The 17830-nt window shown below is 44.0% G+C and overlaps 1 protein-coding gene and 1 long non-coding RNA gene across 2 annotated transcripts; both read right to left on the reverse strand.

Annotated features, from left to right (window-relative positions):
• Window positions 1-594: 594 nt before the first annotated feature.
• On the reverse strand, window positions 595-17375 carry LOC108403753 (putative BPIFA4P protein). Its single transcript, XM_037012956.2, has 9 exons — window positions 17224-17375; window positions 10652-10765; window positions 9357-9492; window positions 7663-7767; window positions 6651-6800; window positions 4922-4997; window positions 4241-4304; window positions 3030-3106; window positions 595-826 (listed from the first exon to the last, which is right to left on the reverse strand). Exons 2-8 carry the CDS (start codon window positions 10749-10751, stop codon window positions 3069-3071), a joined length of 669 nt encoding a protein of 222 aa, XP_036868851.1. The 5' UTR covers window positions 10752-10765; window positions 17224-17375; the 3' UTR covers window positions 595-826; window positions 3030-3068.
• On the reverse strand, window positions 12296-14246 carry LOC140849757 (uncharacterized). The gene is made up of 3 exons (XR_012131941.1): window positions 14075-14246; window positions 13479-13592; window positions 12296-12907 (listed from the first exon to the last, which is right to left on the reverse strand). It is a non-coding gene; the product is annotated as an uncharacterized lncRNA (long non-coding RNA).
• Window positions 17376-17830: the final 455 nt, after the last annotated feature.

Here is a 17830-nt window from a genome sequence, read left to right on the forward strand (position 1 = left end):
AGGTTGGAGTAGTCATCTAAAGAGTTAGTGCTAATGACCTGAAGAATATGAACACTGAGCAAAGGTTCACTGGCATTGGCCATGAAGGAGGTCATAGATGACCTAGGGCACTTTATTTGGAAGAGTTGGGAGAAGAAGGCAGATTATCCAAAACTGAACAATGGATGAAGGTGAGGAAGTCGAGGTGATGAATAGCAATATGTCTTTTGAGATGTTTGGTGATGCAGGGAAGAATAATAGGGTTACCAGGCCAAGATAAGTTTTCTCCCATAAACCATATTGTTGTAGACTGTTCTTGCCTGAGGGTCACCTAAAAGGTGAGATCAGTACTCTCTCCATAATGAGCAGGCTGTGGCCAAGACAGAGAAACTGGCATCAGTTGGAAAACATCTAGACAAGACAGAAAATTTTGTTCCTTAGCTTTAGGGAAACTCTGGGCCAGAATTTTCAGGTATTTTTTTGCGATAAAAGCTAAATTGACACAGGCATCTTCCCCAACCTTACAAATTTTTGTCATTGTGACCAGACCCACCACCATCTCTGGCTATTTTTGTCCCAGACCACATGGTGGTATGGAAGCAGGACATTCCACAGTTCAGAGCTGCAAAAAATTTATTGTGAGAAGATTACAGGAATCAGCACATGGATTCTGGTGAGGATTTACAGGGAAACAGCCTCCATACCCAGAGAAGTAGGGAATCTTTGGGTCCAGGGTGGGTAATAAAATTTCAGGCAGCAGCTGAATAATCAACACAAGTATCTGCATAGGTGATGGCCTGGAGTGTGGACGGCATTCCAGGGAGGAGACCAGCAAACAGGATCGGTTCTGTGTCAGATAATCAAGATACTAGTCAACTTATATCCTTCTAAGGAGGCTGTACACCAGAGCTGAAAACCTTTCTCCCTCCTCCGCCATCCTTCACACTTTTACTGCTGTCTACTATCCATGGTGCTGAACCGCTCCTTTCTGAACACTCATCCACTGCCTGTCCTTAGATAATAGTTTTTCTCTGTTCCCTGGACTCTTCAACTAAGATGGATCTTCCTCTTCACTTTGGCCTATTTTATGACACAAGGATGTAAAATATTGCCAAATTCCCTGTTTGATGAAAAAATATACTTCTTACTTTTAATATTGGCAACTCATTCACATTTATAAAATCCTTTATAGGCTGAACCAAATGTGTCTGTGGGCTGAATATGATATGGGAGGCACAGTTTGGGACTTCTGTGATAGATGGAAATCTAGCTGTACTGGTGGGCATAAAATGAGATGCACTAGGCCTTTGGAAGTTTTGCAACAGGCAGCAAATTAGCTTAGTGAGAGCTGCACAGTCCAATACGGCAGCCACAAGCTATGTGTGGATATTGAGCACTTTAAATGAGCTAGTACAAATTGAAATGTGCTGTATGTGTAAAATATCAAAGACTTAATGCAAAGAATAGAATGTAAAATATTTCATTAGTAATTTTTTTATCATTCATAATTTTTATATCAATTATATGTTGACATAGTATTTTGAATATATTGGATAAATAAAATTATTGCTAAAGTTAATATAATATGTTTATTTTTCTTTTATAAATGTCATTATAGAAAACTCAAAATTACATGTATATTTTGTATTATATTTCTACTGGACAGTATTGGTTTTAAATATTATATAACTAAGTTAATCAACCCAAGGACATAGATTCAATTATGGCATTGGCCACTCAGTTGTTTATATCCATGTCTTGGGCTGAACCTTCTTCTGATGACTTAAACCATCACCCCATGTCCCCAGAACAGATCTGTACAGTTTACTATGAACTTATCCTTCCCCACCAGAGGAGGATACCTCCATCCCCCATGACTCCTCCGACCAGATCACTCAGTTTCCCCTCATTGGCCAGAGCACCAGGTCCTTCCCTAGTCCTGTGTATTTGTGCGTGCTGTATCCTCTGGTTTTACTGATTCTTCCCACAAAGAAACTCTTAATCATCCTTCAACACCTAGTTTAAATCCTGCCTCTTCTGTGGAACCCTCCTGGAAGTCCTGCTGAATCTTGCCTCTCTACTTCCACAGAACCTCAACCAAAGCACCTTACTGCACCTAAAATTGCCTGTTTATTTGTCTTATATCTTACTAGGCTGGGGGCTCTCAGAGTCAGGGGCCATGTGTAATTCATCTTTGAAATTCTGTCACCTGGGATAAAGCAGGGAATAAAATAAGGACTTTACCTTCATGAAGTCTACATTCTGATAGAGGCGACAGAAAATAAACAAGTAATATAGTAGGACATCAGGTAGTAATGAATGCTATGAAGAATTTTATGAAGAAAAATAAAGCAGGGAAGAAAGTGACAGATGTGCCTGTTTTTTGAGAGACCTTGGGATGGTGAAACGAGTGAGTGTGTTCAGCACAGAATAGTTGCAAATAACTACATGATAAATAAATAATGACATTTCCTTTTCCAGAAACCTCCCTCCTTTTCTCCACCAAACATCATCCTTATAAAGATACCTCTTATAACTGAGCCCTTTCCACACACCAGCCATGTTGTTCTCCTTTCTTTGCTTCAAAAAGGAAAACTCATTCCTACCTCAGGGCTTGTGACACACTCATTCTCCTGTCTGTGACATTCTTCTCCAGGTCTTGGCACAACTCTTGACTTATCATTCAGGGCTCAGCTGAAAGACATCCTTCTCAAAGAGCTTTCTGCCTGACTATACACCCTCTTAATGTGATGCCTCTCTCCCTGCCCACATCCCAGTCACTCACTCACATCCTACTTTATTTTCTTCGTTGTACCCACTACTCTCTGGAATTTATTTTGAGTATTTATTTCTTAGTTCATTGTTAGTATATCCAACTAGGACACAATTCAGGAGAGCAGAGTCTTTGCATTGTTCATGGCTGTATCCCTAGCATCTAACACACAGTAAATGCTTAACTAAATTTCATGAGTGAGTGAATAACATATATATAATGATCCCAAAGGCCAAGTGCCATCCCTATGGAATGGAAATATGCTCTGGTTTCTCACCGGATTGTTTCAAACATGGCTCCTTCACTTTGGGGATATTTACATGGCGGCTTGGTACCCTCCCTGCTGCAGCAGATCTAGAAGGCAAAACAAATACCTCAGACAGTGGGAGGGAGGGAGGAAGAGAGAGGCCAAGGAATTCCTGTGCTGCAGATGGGGGCAGAGCAGGGTCAGGGATGAGCCAAAGGCTTGGAGGCAGGAGGCTGGGGCTAGCGGCTCTGCTTCATCACTCACTGGCTGTCTCCTGTCACTTCAGTTCTGGGCCACCATTTCCTTTCTATAAGTTGGGAGCAGCTTCTTCTCCCAAGCTAATCATTTAAGAGCTGTACATTGAAATGAGACAGAGGAGGAAGTTGGCATGACAGCAGCCAGAGACCCCATTTGGCTAGCTCTCTTTCCAGGGTTGTGGCCCAATACCATCACAGTGATTGGCTGGGTGACCCCAATCACGTTTACTTTGGGTGAGTCTTGGAACCAAGCTTTGGGAGCTTTAAGACTCATCCAGATTAACTGCCTCAAGCTTTCTACCTTGTAAGTGTGGACTCCCTGTCAACGAATGCTTATGACCAGAGGCCAGAAAATTGTTTGCTGGGAGTGAGTAGTGGATACTCAGTGAATGAACGGAGAGTTCTTTCAATTCAGCAATTCCATTGGTGTTCATATTCCTGCTCGGGGCCCCTGGGCTGGGACTGGTCCCAGCTGTTGAAATTCAACCTCACATTCATTGCTTTGGCTTCTAGCACATGGAGACTGTGGGTGTTTGGAGATGGAGACTACTAGAAGGAGGCAGTTTTTGTTTGGGATCAAACCAGGCCAATTTTCTGTTATAATGCAACATCATCCAATTTAGGAGGAGGACAAATGAGGAATCTGGCAGCTATTCTCCCCCAGAGAAGCCTCCATTCATATCTCAGCTTCTGTAGGTTTGAGGGACCGTAATAAAACCGAAGCCAGCATGTACTTAGCTAGTGGTGATGGCCAGGGCAGGCAGAGTGCTTCACTTGGGTGTGGCACACAGGACTCCCTCAGTAAATGGCAGCTGAATTTATTAAGACTGTTATTACTAGGGACCATTCTACCTTAGCAGGAAAGGGAGTTTTGGTCTGAAAGAAGTGTCAGGGTGAGGCAAAGGGAGAGAAGACAAAGAGGGTGAAGGAGAATTCTGAGCTTTCTCCTGGGTGATCCTATCCCTTCCCACCACCAGCACTTACTGATCAGTTCATTAGTCATCTGAGAATTCAAGTTATAGAGCCATGAATTAAGGAAGGAACACATCTGAAAGACAAGGAAATATGCAATAGTCAGGAGGGGCCTCTACTAGTGGAGCCTGAATAGGAGTAATCAAGGTTAGTTCTTCTAAGTCAGTGCATCCTAGGGAACAACCAGGTAGAAGTGTTTTGGAGACAGACTGCCTTGGGTAACATGTCAGCTGAGCCATTTGGCAGCTATTTGACTTGAGTAAGTCATTGGTCCTCTCTGGAACTTTTTCCCAAATCTGGAAAATGTAGATAATATTGTTACCTAGAGTGTGAGATTGCAGGTTGAGATGAAATTCATGTAAGATAATTAACATAGTGTTTATATGTTTAATGAACATTAGCCATTGATTTTATGCTTATGCTTATTTTAAAGATAAGGAAACTGGGTCTTGGATAGGCTTATCAACTCACCTCTGAGCACATGCATGCTAATCTTAATTTGTAGAATTAAATGATGTCCCTAAAACACATCACCAGTTCCTGGCTGCAGAATGGGAGCTTAAGAACTGCCACTTCCTTTCTCCCTAACTCCCCCTCCTGGAAGATTTCCTTTCAGTTTATTAAGAAGATCTAACCCATTAAGCTCTGGGTCTCAGATTCAAAAACTTAAGTAGTCTGAGTTTGTATACTTACGTTTGCTCCAAAACCTTGGATTACCAGGTATTTCAGGTTTTTCTGCATGTTTTCCCAGTTAACGTTGTTGTTACCTCTAAATGAAGAATGAAAATTGGAAGGACAGATTAATTTCTCCCAAACTCTTCCTTCTTCACATCACTTCTTTGCCCAATTGACCCCAAATTGCTTAAAGCCTACCCCCATTTCCATAGTGTTCCATGACCCACACTTGTTGCCCTTCTGTTCTGACATACCTCTTGAGCCTTCTTAAAATTACAGTTTCAATTCAAATCACCTTGACCTTATCATTGTTCCCCATAATCCCCCTCTGTGCCCATTTTGTTTCTGTCTCCTGGAGTGCCTTCCTCAACTTCTACCACCCTTTTAGGTCCAGCCAACTGGCTTCCCCCAGAAAACTCTTCCTGACTGCTCTTGCTATCTCTGAGTTCTCTCCCACACATGTCCTCATTTCTCTGATTATGTAATGCTCCAGTAAAACTTATCTCCTCAGCCAGTTGGTCATGCCTTCATGGAAGGAATATGTAATATCATCATTCAGTTGAGGGAGAAGCAGGAAACAGCAGTGTTAAGGTGTCTTTGTGTTCCTGACTCAATCCCTAATCCTTACAGGTAAGGGTAAATCTGTCTAATTCTCAGGCAAAGGGTCTGTGTCTTTATTCTATAAAGAGCTTGTATATATAAGCTGACCTACCACTTCCAACCTGAGTCTCAGATTTCTCTCAAAGAAAAGACTTGTTTTCTTCAACATATCAAAAGACACTGGAGCCATATTGGCAACTTTCTTAGGGGCAGATGGCTGTGAGTCAAGGATACCATGACAGGAAGAGCAGACCTATAAGGGCTCAGAAGGGATTCCACACACAGATCTTTCTTGAAATAGTGAGCAACTGGGAGATGAATCAAAGCAAAGAATTCATGAATGAAAAAGTCAGGGCATAAATTAGATCAGTGATGACCATTGGATTCAGTTAATCATGGGTGTCAGCCTAAATTAAGAAAAACACTGTAGAAAAGAGGTTATAAATTTAGGAGAAGGCACTACGATTCTAGTTACTAAGAGGGAAAACTTCTGAAAATAGTTACTCTGAAGAGAAATGTCACATACTAATAAACAAATCATGAAATTTTTGCTGTACTAGTAGTCAAGAGAACAAATATAATGACGTCCATAGGATTTTCTACCTACTGAAAAGAAAGCTGTAAAAATGAGATAATTGGTACTAATTGGTATGGGGTGAAACTCACCAATGCCTGCTAAAAACATGGCACTTACTTGAGTTCTGTTGGTGACGTATCTGGTAAGTGATATGGAAGGCCTTAAAATTTAAAAGTTGTAAAACTGTTTATGCTTTTTTCAATAATTTTAGGCATCTACAATAAGGAAATAATTCTATTTTTGAAAAAAACTTTCTGTTCCAAAAGGTTGAGGATTATTTATAAAACCAGAAAATTCAGAAATAACCTGAATGTCAACCAATAATCCTGCTTTGTCCTCAGTACTATTTAGTGAAACTCTTCTCATATCAATGAAATTGTTATTTTTGTAATGAACAACGTTTTAAATCAACATGAAGTTCTATTTATAAGATGCACATCTCCACATGAACAAAAGGCTGATTTTGGAAGGAAGGTTATAGTTTTGCTTTGATGTCTTTCAGGTGAAGCCTCATGGGAGGCCACATCACAACTAGCTGGATGCGGAGAGAGAGAGTGATGGAGAACTCACGAATTATCAGGTTGGATCCATATAGTCTCAGGCACGATCCTGCATTGCCCAAAGATGAGTCGGAAGCCGCCATTTCCATCCCCACCCAATTGAATGGGGACTCTCGTTTCTGTCCTTATTTGAAATAGCTGGGGACTGTAAGAATTGTACCTGTGGGAGAGAAGAAGGCTGGTGGGAAAGAACCTCAGAGCTTACTACTCGACAGTTGTTTCTGGAATGAGGGTTCCCCGTGTTTGCACAAAACTCTCAAAATCACCCCTTAAGACCATTTCCTCATTTTTCAAAACAGGTGGCTCAGGACTGGAGGATGGGAAGGGCTTTCTTCAAGTCATGCATCCAGCCAATGGCTAAGCCTGATAGGTCTGAAATCAGGGTATTTAACTAATATCCAGCACCCTTGGCTTGGAGGGCAGTTAGAAAGGAAAAGGTTGATTCTAAGTATGGCATCCTATCAAAATGGAGATAGCGTGACCTTGGAAATTAATGTTCTAGAGTCTCAAACCCCACTGCCTGGAAGGCCAGGCTTGAAATGGAAATGAAGGAAGTAGACCAAGAGTTAGTTTTGCAGGGAGAGGTGAAGGCTTTGAGGAACTGAGAACTGTCTACCCCCTGAAAATACACCGTGTAGACCCAACAAAACATATTGTGGGTGATCTCTAGGCACTGGTGCCAAGGTGCACTGGGTCTAAGGCAGAGTCTGTGTTCTTATCTCAAGTCATCTTCAGTCAGAGCTGAGTGGGCTCATGAAATCCAGAAAAATGAAGGTGGGGGTGCTCTGGGTGAAGCAAAGAAAAGAAACCAGCTTGGAAGCATTCAAGTATTCTGCAGGCTCCTAATTTTGTACAAAGGGTAACCCAGGCCCAGAGACAGAGGGCTTTTTGCCCCAACTACCCATGAATCTTGCTAAGATTACAATGGACACCCTTTAGTTATGGCTGCTTTCCACCACTGCTCCCACATACCTTTGCAAAAGTGGATGGAGCTGTACATGTGATTCGTGGTTGTTACTTACTTCACATACATGGAAAATGACAATGGTATCCTTAAATCAGTTGTTCTGGAATCATAGGAGTTCTGGAGGGAGATCTGAAGGAGCTGAGGGTTTCTCAGCTGTATCCTGGTGAGGAAATAGCACAACAGGAGAAGGTTGTGGCTTCAGCTGAAGGTGCAAAAGCAGGTTCGCCACAGAACAGAAGCTGAATGTATGCAAACACAGTTGCTCACTCATGAATCACGTAATTTATTGCACAGACATATGTGTCATAAGCAATGGGAATAATGTCCTGAGCAAATAGAAGCTCTTGCCTTAATACATCTCAGAATGATCATGTCCAGCCCTTTGGCCAGCACTGTGTAGGCTGGAATACATAACAAGTAAAAGGCTGAAAGTCATAGACAGCACATGCTTGGGAAGAGTGTATATGTGTAGGTTAATAAACCCAGTAAATGAATACATATAGACTGTGTCAGGTGATAGGTGTTGTGAAGAAAGGCCCCACAGGATCAGGGGATAGAGGGTGACATTGGGAAGAGTGAAATTTTAGACAGGGTGATCAGGGAAGTCTTCTCACAGGAGATGGCATTTGGGCAGAATCATGAATACAGTGAGGGTTCAAGTCATGAGGATAGACCGGTGAGGAAAGGCACAGGCAGAAGACTGAGTGAGTGCAAAGGCCCTGAGACTGAAACTTGGTTGGCATGTTGAAGGAACAGCAGCAGGCTCTGTGTGGTTGGTGGGCAGTGGGGGAGCAGAGAATAGTAGAAGAGATGAAAGAGGCAGCCAGGGCCAGATCACAGGGTCCTTGTGGGCCAATGGGAAGGCCTTTGGGTTTAGTTCTGAGAACAAGAAGACATTGGAGTGTTTGTGCAAGGGGGTTACAGAGTCTGTCCTACTTCTTAGAAAGATTCTTCTGGATCTAGTGGAGCAGAATGGAGGAGGAAGGAGCTTGAGTGGAAGCAGGGGGATCTGAGACAGTAAGATGGGGAGAGATGGTGGTGGCTCAGATCAGAGGAGGTGGAGAAAATGGTCAGATACTTGAGTATGTTTTGAAGGTAGAGCCAATGGGGTTTGTCACTGGGCTGGATGTGGGTGTGAGAGGAAGAGAGGAGCCTAGGAAGAGGTCAGTATGTTTGGCCAGAGTAACTGGATGGGTGAAGTGTCATTAGCTAAGACAGGCTGGTGGGGGGAGGAGCAGGTGGGGACAGGGGAAACAGCAGGAGGTTTTGATGTGTGAAGACGAGGGACGTGGGTCTTTTACACTCTGGCAGTCAGAGAGCATTGGTTATTGTTTTAAAGGCTGCTATTATTGTTAAAGCTGAGTGAGGCTTTCTGAGGACAGGGAGCTGTGCAAGCATTTTATATTATTTCAGGTAATATTCACAACAGTCCTACAGGAGTAGAAGCTGTAATTCTCCATTGAACAGGTGCAGAATTTGGGGCTCAGACAGGGAAGAGATGGATGGTGCTCTCGTAGCTGTAGCTGACGAGCAGCCATCCTCTTCCCAAAGGGACTGACCCTATCTTCCATGCCTCCCCATTCAGGCCTCTGTGTGCAGTGGGAATTCTCCAGCAGGGGGCCTCAGGGCCCTTGGTGGAAGTGCTGTTAGCTGAGGAAGGAGCCTGTGCAGAGTCAGCAAGTGTGGGCAGCACAACAAACCAACGGCCCAGGACAGCCCAAGCCTGGGCAGCAGCTGGAGACCACTCACTGGACACTGTCCTTCGTTTGCATGAATGGGCTGGCCAGGATGTCGAAGATGCCCGCTTGCTGGTTATAGGAATCGCCAAAGTTAATTGTCTGCAGTGCGGGGCCGAAGTCCACGTTAAGGAGTCCTTGGGTCAAAGCTGAAAAACATAAGCCCCCCCACAAACCCAGTTAGACATTTAGGTGCCAAGGACTCTCAGAGGTAGACTTGACCTCTGAGCATGCCCCACAGGTGGCACCTACTCTCCATTCATTTAATCTTCTCGTTCTACTTGGTGCTGGGCAAAATCATGCAGCAAATATTTATAGGGCATACTATGTGCTGGAGTCATGCCAGGGGCTGGAGTTGCCTGAGGGAGAAGGGGCAGAACTCTGCCCTCATGTAGCCGGCACTCTAGCGGGTGAGGGGACAGAAGTGATAGCAATGAATACAGGGACATGCAGGAGTTACAAGTGCTCTGAAGGGGCTGGTTTCAAAATATTTAGCAACCAGCTCACAAGGGCACTGGCCAATCAGAAAGGACAACAACCATCGCTCAGTGGCCTGGTCCTGGGGGTCCTGGGCTAAGCCAGGTATTAACTCTTTAGTTCATGAGGAGGCTGGCATCCTGGGGTGTGTGAAGCTGGAATGATTGGGGTGAAGAAAGGCAGCCACCTCGAAAGCCTCTGAGCAGGGGCTGTTTCCCAAGAAAAAGAAAAACATTTTTTAATAATTTGATTACTGCAGCAATACTGGTACATTCTGTTGAATGCTATTTCTGTCTATGAGGGAAAAATAATAGGCAGAGTGAGGAACTGAGAGTACTGTGTGGGGGTGGTAATTTATGCAGGGAGGTCAAGGAAGTTCTTTCTGTAAATGGGACATTTCGGCAGAGGCCTAAAGGAAGGGAAGAAGCCATGTTGATATTTAGGGGAAGAGTGTTCCATGCAGAGGGAGCAGCAAGTGTGAAAGCCCTGGGGTGTGCTCAGTGTGTTCAGGAGGCTACTGAGGCAGGAGGGGGTGGGTAGTGAGCGAGTGTGGTGTGGCCAGAGAGGTGAGCACGGGCCAGTCCAGGTAGGGAGGCTCCTTTCATGGTGGGTCTTAACAGATGGAGCAGGGCAAGGAGACAGGACAGAGGGGCATCTTGGGAGAAAAGAATTATAGCAATGTAGTGATGATCAGAACAGCTAATGAGTAGTGGTGTTAACTATGTCTGGAACACTATGCTAATGAGAACTAAATCAACACATGGCCTGAACTTTTAGGAGAGGTGTATGGCTTGACAAAGCCAGACACGACACAAGACAAGACAGTCTCACCACTGGACATTTGGGAAGAAATCGTAGACAGGACCTCTTGAGCAGAAGATGAGGCCAAGAGCCCGCAGAGGAGCAAGAAGAGGCTGGAGATCCTCAGCATCTTGGGTCAGGTACCTGTGGGTGAACGCAGGACTAGATAACTAGGCAGAAAAAGGCTTAGTGGGGAGCCTAACATTCTCTGCCTGGGGTGTTTTGCAGAATAAGATGTTCAGGGAGGAGCCGACTTCCTGGGTCAAAACAGTTGCTATTTGCAATTGTTCCCTGCAAGAGGTTTCAGGCCCCCTCCTGAGAGTTTTGGCCAACAGATACTCCTCTTTTGAGCACCAATCAGGGTTGTACTGACTTTTCACTTCATTTTCATTTTCTATATACCAATCACAATTATACTGAGTTTTGTGTGCCTATAAAAGAGCTGCCCCGCAAATAGTTCAGGGAGAGACACTACTTTAGGACCTACCCCAGTCTTGAATTTTATTTTCTTGCAATCTGGCTCAGTGGAGTCTTATGAGTTGCTGACCTTCACAGGAGAGCTGACACCTCCTGAGCACTGACCCAAGAGTTGGCACTGACAGAGAGCAGATGCTCACCAAGAACAAATACTCAGCAAGAGCTGATAACACTTACCAAGAGCTGCCATTCGCTGACAGCTGGTACTTCTGAGAGCTCTCACCAACAGGTGACCCCCTTGTGAGATGACACTCACTGAGAATTGAGTTACAAGCAGGGCCAAGAGACTGAGTGGTGTGGTCATTCTCTGAGAGCTTGGGTCTGGGGAAGCCACAGAGTTCACGTGGACCCATTTTTTAGATGGGGCCACTGAGGTTCAGGGAGGAGACATGCTTTTCTTCATAGTATAAAACAAGGAGTGGAGGGTCCAGGAGATGAAGTCACCTGTCCAAGGCCACATAACCCATATTTATTTCCAAGAAAGCTGATCATACAGCTTTTCCTGAAGGGATACAGCCTTCCTCAGTAGAGCTGCTCACTGCAGCTGGGGGAGCCTGCCTAATGTTGTAGTTAAGAGAGAAGTCTCTGAAGGGGAACCCTCTTACACTGCTGGTGGGAATGTAAATTAGTTCAACCATTGTGGAAAGCAGTATGGAGGTTCCACAAAAAACTCAAAATAGAAATACCATTTGACCCAGGAATTCCACTTCTAGGAATTTAACCTAAGAATGCAGCAGCCCAGTTTGAAAAAGACATATGCACCCCTATGTTTATCGTACCACCATTTACAATAGCCAAGATATGGAAGCAACCTAAGTGTCCATCAGTAGATGAATGGATAAAGGAGATGTGGTACATATACACAATGGAATGTTATTCAGCCATAAGAAGAAAACAAATCCTACCATTTGCAACAACATGGATGGAGCTGGAGGACATTATGCTCAGTGAAATAAGCCAGGCAGAGAAAGACAAGTGCCAAATGATTTCCCTCATTTGTGGAGTATAACAATGAAGCAAAACTGAAGGAACAAAACAGCAGCAGACTCACAGACTCCAAGAATGAACTAGGGGTTACCAAAGGGGAGGGGTGGGGAAGGGTGGGTGGGGAGAGAGGGAGAAGGGGACTGAGGGGTATTATGTTTAGTACACATGGTGTGGGGGATCATGAGGAAAACAGTGTAGCATAGAGAAGGCACATAGTGGATCTGTGACATCTTACACTGATGGACAGTGACTGCATTGGGGTGTGGGTGGGGACTTGATAATATGAGTAAATGTAGTAACCACATTGTTTTTTCATGTGAAACCTTCATAAGATGTATATCAATAATACCTTAATAAAAAATCAAAAAAAAAAAAGAGAGAAGTCTCTGAAGTCACCCACCTCTTGCCAGGTGTAGGATTGAGGGATTTATTAAAAGTTGTTTTGCCACATGACATTGTATGCAGAACATATTATCTTCATTTTATAGGGGGGCATTGGAGGTGATGTGCACTGGCTTCAGAAATAGGCTTGGGGTGGAATCCCAGCTCTGCTACCTACTTGCTGGGTAACTGGGGCAACAGACTCTTGGAGCTTCAGTTTCTTCATTTGGAAAATGTAGATGACACATAGCCTCGCTGTGGGCACTGAGTACAGCTCTCTGCACACGAACTTGCTGCACTCCTGGGCTGGGGTTGGTCCTTCGGACCTTGGCACTCACCTCACATCCCTTCATGGGTCAAGGACATTCATGCACCTGTTGGTGTGACTTCCTGGGGCTTCAGCCAAATGACGATACACATGGCCCCTATTGGGACCTGAGACTAACAGGGAGAGGCTGGTAAGACTCATCCTTTGTTTAGACAACGGACAGAGAGACTCTAAACCCAGTCCTGGTCACCAGTCCCATGTGAACTAACCCATTTGGTTTACCATTTTAATTTTGATGATGTGTTTTTAGACGAAAAGAGGATTTGAAAAAGATCTATACAAACCAATAAATAATCAATTCTCAGAGATAACTTCTCTTGTTATGTTCTTTTGAAAGTTTTTCTTTATACACACACACACACACACACACACACACACACACACACACACACACACACATTCATTCATCTAACATTATGAAAACCCAGAATTGTCCTATCTTGCTCGTATAGAATCACTTACTCAAATAGCAATATGTCATGACTGTCTTTCTACTTTCTCTGCAGAATATTCTAGCTTATGGATTGACCACTGATTATTTAATCTTTCCTGATTTTGGCCATTTTTGTTATTTTCAGTTTCACATTATCATCTAAACAGCACTGTAGTGAACATATTTGGGTCTTTTTCTTGGCTTAAAGTGCCCCATTATTTCCTGTGAAGCATTTTCTGGAAATGACCAACCTTAAAGATGTTTTTGTAAGGATGCAATTATTTTCTGTGTTGAACCTCCTCACCCTATTCCTGAGCCCCAAATGAGTGGTTACAAAGTCCATATGAAGGGTTGCAAAGTCTCAGCTGAGGTAGGGAAGGAAATGGCAGAGTTAGGCAAACAGAAAGTCTGAGCTAGTTTAACTAGTCAGGATGGGAACAATGAGTGGATAGAGCAGAGCAGAGGGGCCTGAGACTGATAAACAAATTGGGTAGAGAGTGGCTGGAACTAGAGAAAACCAAGGTGGCATCCAATTTGATGGGGAATAGCCCTCTAACTTCATTAAAATCTCATTTACCTAGTAAAAATCATGCCTGTCAGCCCCATAACAGTTTACAATTGTCACGATAACCCCAAGAAGAGTCCTAACAAGGAAAGGACCCCTCTTCTGAGAATCCTCCAAGAGAAATCATGACTCGTCCCTGCCCTGCCCCATCTGCAGCTTTACATACTCCTTATACTCTAACAGGCCACCAGTGTGAGGGCTGCTGTGCCTATGGAGTGTTCACTCCACTTTGCTGTACAATCTGTACCTTCTACCTCTTAATAAATCTGCTTCATGCTGTACCTGGTGCATGCTTGATTTCTATTCTTCTCCTAAAATCTTCCACTACAATGGAGGCCCAAGGGCTAGGACCTCCCACGTTGTCCTGTAACACAGTGAGATCTCAGGTCAAATTCCAGTGGCAGAGTTCTGGTTTTGGTTATGACGGAGTTATCAGACTAACCCTCCCACTGAAATCAGCTAGAAAAAATGGAAATATATAAAACAATGGTTTGAGGGCACTGATGAGCAACTATGCTGGTAATACTTGAGATCCTATGATTCTTTAGAAAAGGGTATCATTCAGTATGATCTCCATAGCCACCCCAATTTTTGTCTGAGGTCACTTCTCATATTACCATATGGGAGACTAGCCTTTCAGTGAAAAGGGTCAGCTTTCCTGGGCTGAGGAGGCAGAGGTTGGAATTGGGAGCCTCTAGAGTAGCTGGGACTTGAGGGGCAAAATCTCACAGAGGAAGTTACTGCAGGGAAGCAACCTTGAAACTGGTGTAGAGACTTTCTTCAACTCAGTGGACTGCTCTTAAGCTCACCTGTGCAGTTGAGACTTGTGATATTGTCATTGTAATAAGAAATATATATTTGATCTTTTCCTTTTTCTGGCACAGAGCTCCTAAAACCCTTGACATTTCCTAAGAGATGAGCGCAATAAAGGCGTCTTTTGCTTTGTTAATGAGATGACTTTTGGGAAACACTTAGTGGGGACTGTTGTGGGGGAACCATCAGGTGATCAGAAGGTTGGAACTTTCAGTTCCATCCTCTGGGAAGCTGGTGTTCAATCACCAATGGCCAATGATTTAATCAGTCATGCCTATGTAATAAAGCCTCCATAAAAAACCAAAAGGGCAGGGTTCAGAGAACTTCTGGTTGTTGCACACGAGGAGATTTGGGGAAAGCAGTGCAGCCAGAGAGAGCCTGGAAGCTCTCAGATAGAGCAGGGTCATGGGACAAGGGTCATGCTATTACAAAATCTACTTAGCCTGAGAATAAAGGCCTAGCTTTTTCTTTAACTTAATCTTTAACATGCTGTTCTCCCTTCTTCCAGTCACCTTAATCAATTAAGTAACATTGTAACCAGGATGGAAGACAGACGTGTAATGAACCTGGAGTAGTGAACTCCAGTGTGTAAATGAACCTATGTGGATAAAGAATTCCAAGATCTGAATCAATACAGTCACCTAAATAACTCTACTCTTAAGACAAAACTTTAAAAGAATTATTAATTACCTGCAGACATCATGCCTTATACTGACGGACTCCTGCCCCAATGCCCTGTAAAAGCTTAAACCCTAAACCATAAACCCTTAAGCATTCTTCCCTCCTCTCTGAGGAGAGGAACGTCACGGCATTCCTGTCTGAGTGTGTACTGTCCTTTAAATAAAACCTCTTCTCTAGCGTCTCTTCTCTGAGGTTGTCCACATCTCCCCCTTTAAGTGCATACTTTGCTTTAAATAAAACTTTCCTGCTGTTTAAGCCTACTGCAGTTGGTCTCTGAATTCCTTATCATGACAAAGATAAGACCATCCACCTTACTGGGCTGACGGGAGCCCTCTGACATCCACTACTGGTGCTAAGTGTTGTTGTCACTTTGCTTTTTTGTTCAACCTTCTAGTCTTTAGTGCAAGCCTTTCCTCTTATTTCCTGCAAGTAGGAAAGCGGCTGTGGGGACCTCTGATTGTGGGAGCTTGCATGTTCCCATCACCTGGGTGACCTGGATGTGACTGTGGTCCTGGGATCATGTCCTTCAGCAGCCAGCCTGAACTTCTCTTTTCGTTTGCTTTGGAAAGTTCATCCAGCGCTCCAGGGCTCCCCCATTCCTGGGGTGCTAGGGACAGAGTTCCCATGCTGTGAAAGTCCAAGCAGACATTGGATGCCAGGTGACTTTGACTTTAGGAATTGGCAAGGGATTTGGCCTTCCCCTAGCAGGAGTTCAACGAATTTCCTTTTCTCCCCCTATTCTTCCTTGCTCTCCACCATCTGCATGGCTGCACAAATAAGAGAGCCACTCTTTCTGGCACTACGCAATGCTGATACTTGCTACTACTTTCAGTTTGACTTCCTTGCTTGCCTGCACTCTTTTCAGTTCTTCCGCAATCAGCCAGGAGCCCTCCCTTCCCCCTCCAGTTGAGGTTTTGTCTATCCCACAGGGAGAGATCTCCCAGATGGGACTGCACAGCAACAGCTCTGTGCCCCTTCTCTCATACCTTGCCCTCTATGTCTCTTCCCTCCGGTTGTTCTTGAGTTATACCCTTTTATAATAAGCTGATAATCTAGTAAATAAAAGGTTTCTCTGAGTTCTGTGAGCTGCTCTAGCAAATTAATCAAAACCAAGGCAGGTGTTGCAGGAATCTCTGATTTATAGCCAGTCAGTCAGAAACATAGGTGACAGCCTGGACTTGTGATTGGCATCTAAAGTGGATGCCAGAGTTGTAGGACTAAGTCCTTAACCTGTGGGATCTGATGCTATTTCTGGGCAGACAGTATCAGAATTGAGTTGAATTGTAGGACGCCCAGCTGGTGTTAGAAAATTGTTTGGTGGTGTGGGGAAAAAAAATCATTAGATTTTTGTTGGTGGTGATATCAGAATCACTCTAAGACATCTGGCAGAAAACAGCAGCTGAAAGTTAAAAAGCTGAGCAGAAATTTCAACAGCTTTACTGTGTGGTGCTGGGGTGACACTGGTTAGAGTTCAAGCTCCATCAAGACAGAGGGGCCTTGGTACACACCTTGGGCTTTAAGTTAGGACCCAGAAGACTATGCTGTAGGATAAAGGCCCATGCCCTAGAAATAAAGGCTCCCCTGAGGACTAAGAGCAAAATCAAATAGTTCCTCCCTAAAAAAATGCAAATATATGCCTCAGCAGGATCAAAGCAATCCACTTACATTCTATCTTTCTGCTATCTTCCCTCCTCTTTGGAAAAAGGTAATGTCTTTCAGAGCCTCTATAACTTTTCATTGTGATGTTCAGCATAAAATAAAAAATTTCATGGCATGCTAAAAAAAATGGATAAATAAACTGAAATGCAAAAAATTTAAATATGCAATATAACATACCCACAGGTGATTCAAATATTCAAATACTGAGCAGACAACAGGGCAAGCAGCCCACAGAGGATAAGAAGAAGGTCCGAGACCTTCAGCACCTTGGAGCATACCTGTGGGGAATCCCAGATAAGTAGAGTCAGTTCCAGAACTGGTTTCTGGTGTCCTGTGTCTCTGACAGTTGATTCCCAGTGGGTTCTGCAGTGGGGAAGACTTTATAAATAGTGAGTGACCCTATCCTTGAGGGAGACGTGGCATCAGGTGATGGACAGCTGGCAAACTGATGGGAAGCCCTCCACCTTACCACATCTATCCAGCACCTCCAAAGCAAACATTCCCGAGTGGAAGGCCCTGGGGGATTAAGGGGATAGGGACTCACTTAAGCCATTTGCCGGATATGTCAATAACATATTTCAAGCTGTACATCATGAATGTCAACAGATGCAGAGGTATGGAGAGCGTGGAGAGCACAGAGTCTAGAGACTTTGTTCATGACTCTCATTCACACCCCTATCCTGTTCTCAGCCATTTTCCTCCTCTGTAGCATGAGTGAGGTACATCCAGGGACTGTGAGGGAGCAAGCTACTCAGTCTGTTCTGAGTGGAGGTAAGGGAGAGGCACCTCAGTTCACCTTGAGTTCTAGCCTAGCTCTGCGCATTCATTGCTGTTTGATGCTGGACAGCTCCCATGCCCTAACTGGGTCTCAATTTCACCATCTGT

The sequence above is a fragment of the Manis javanica genome, chromosome 5 (genome assembly GCF_040802235.1).
Source record: "Manis javanica isolate MJ-LG chromosome 5, MJ_LKY, whole genome shotgun sequence".
Classification (NCBI taxonomy): domain Eukaryota; kingdom Metazoa; phylum Chordata; class Mammalia; order Pholidota; family Manidae; genus Manis; species Manis javanica.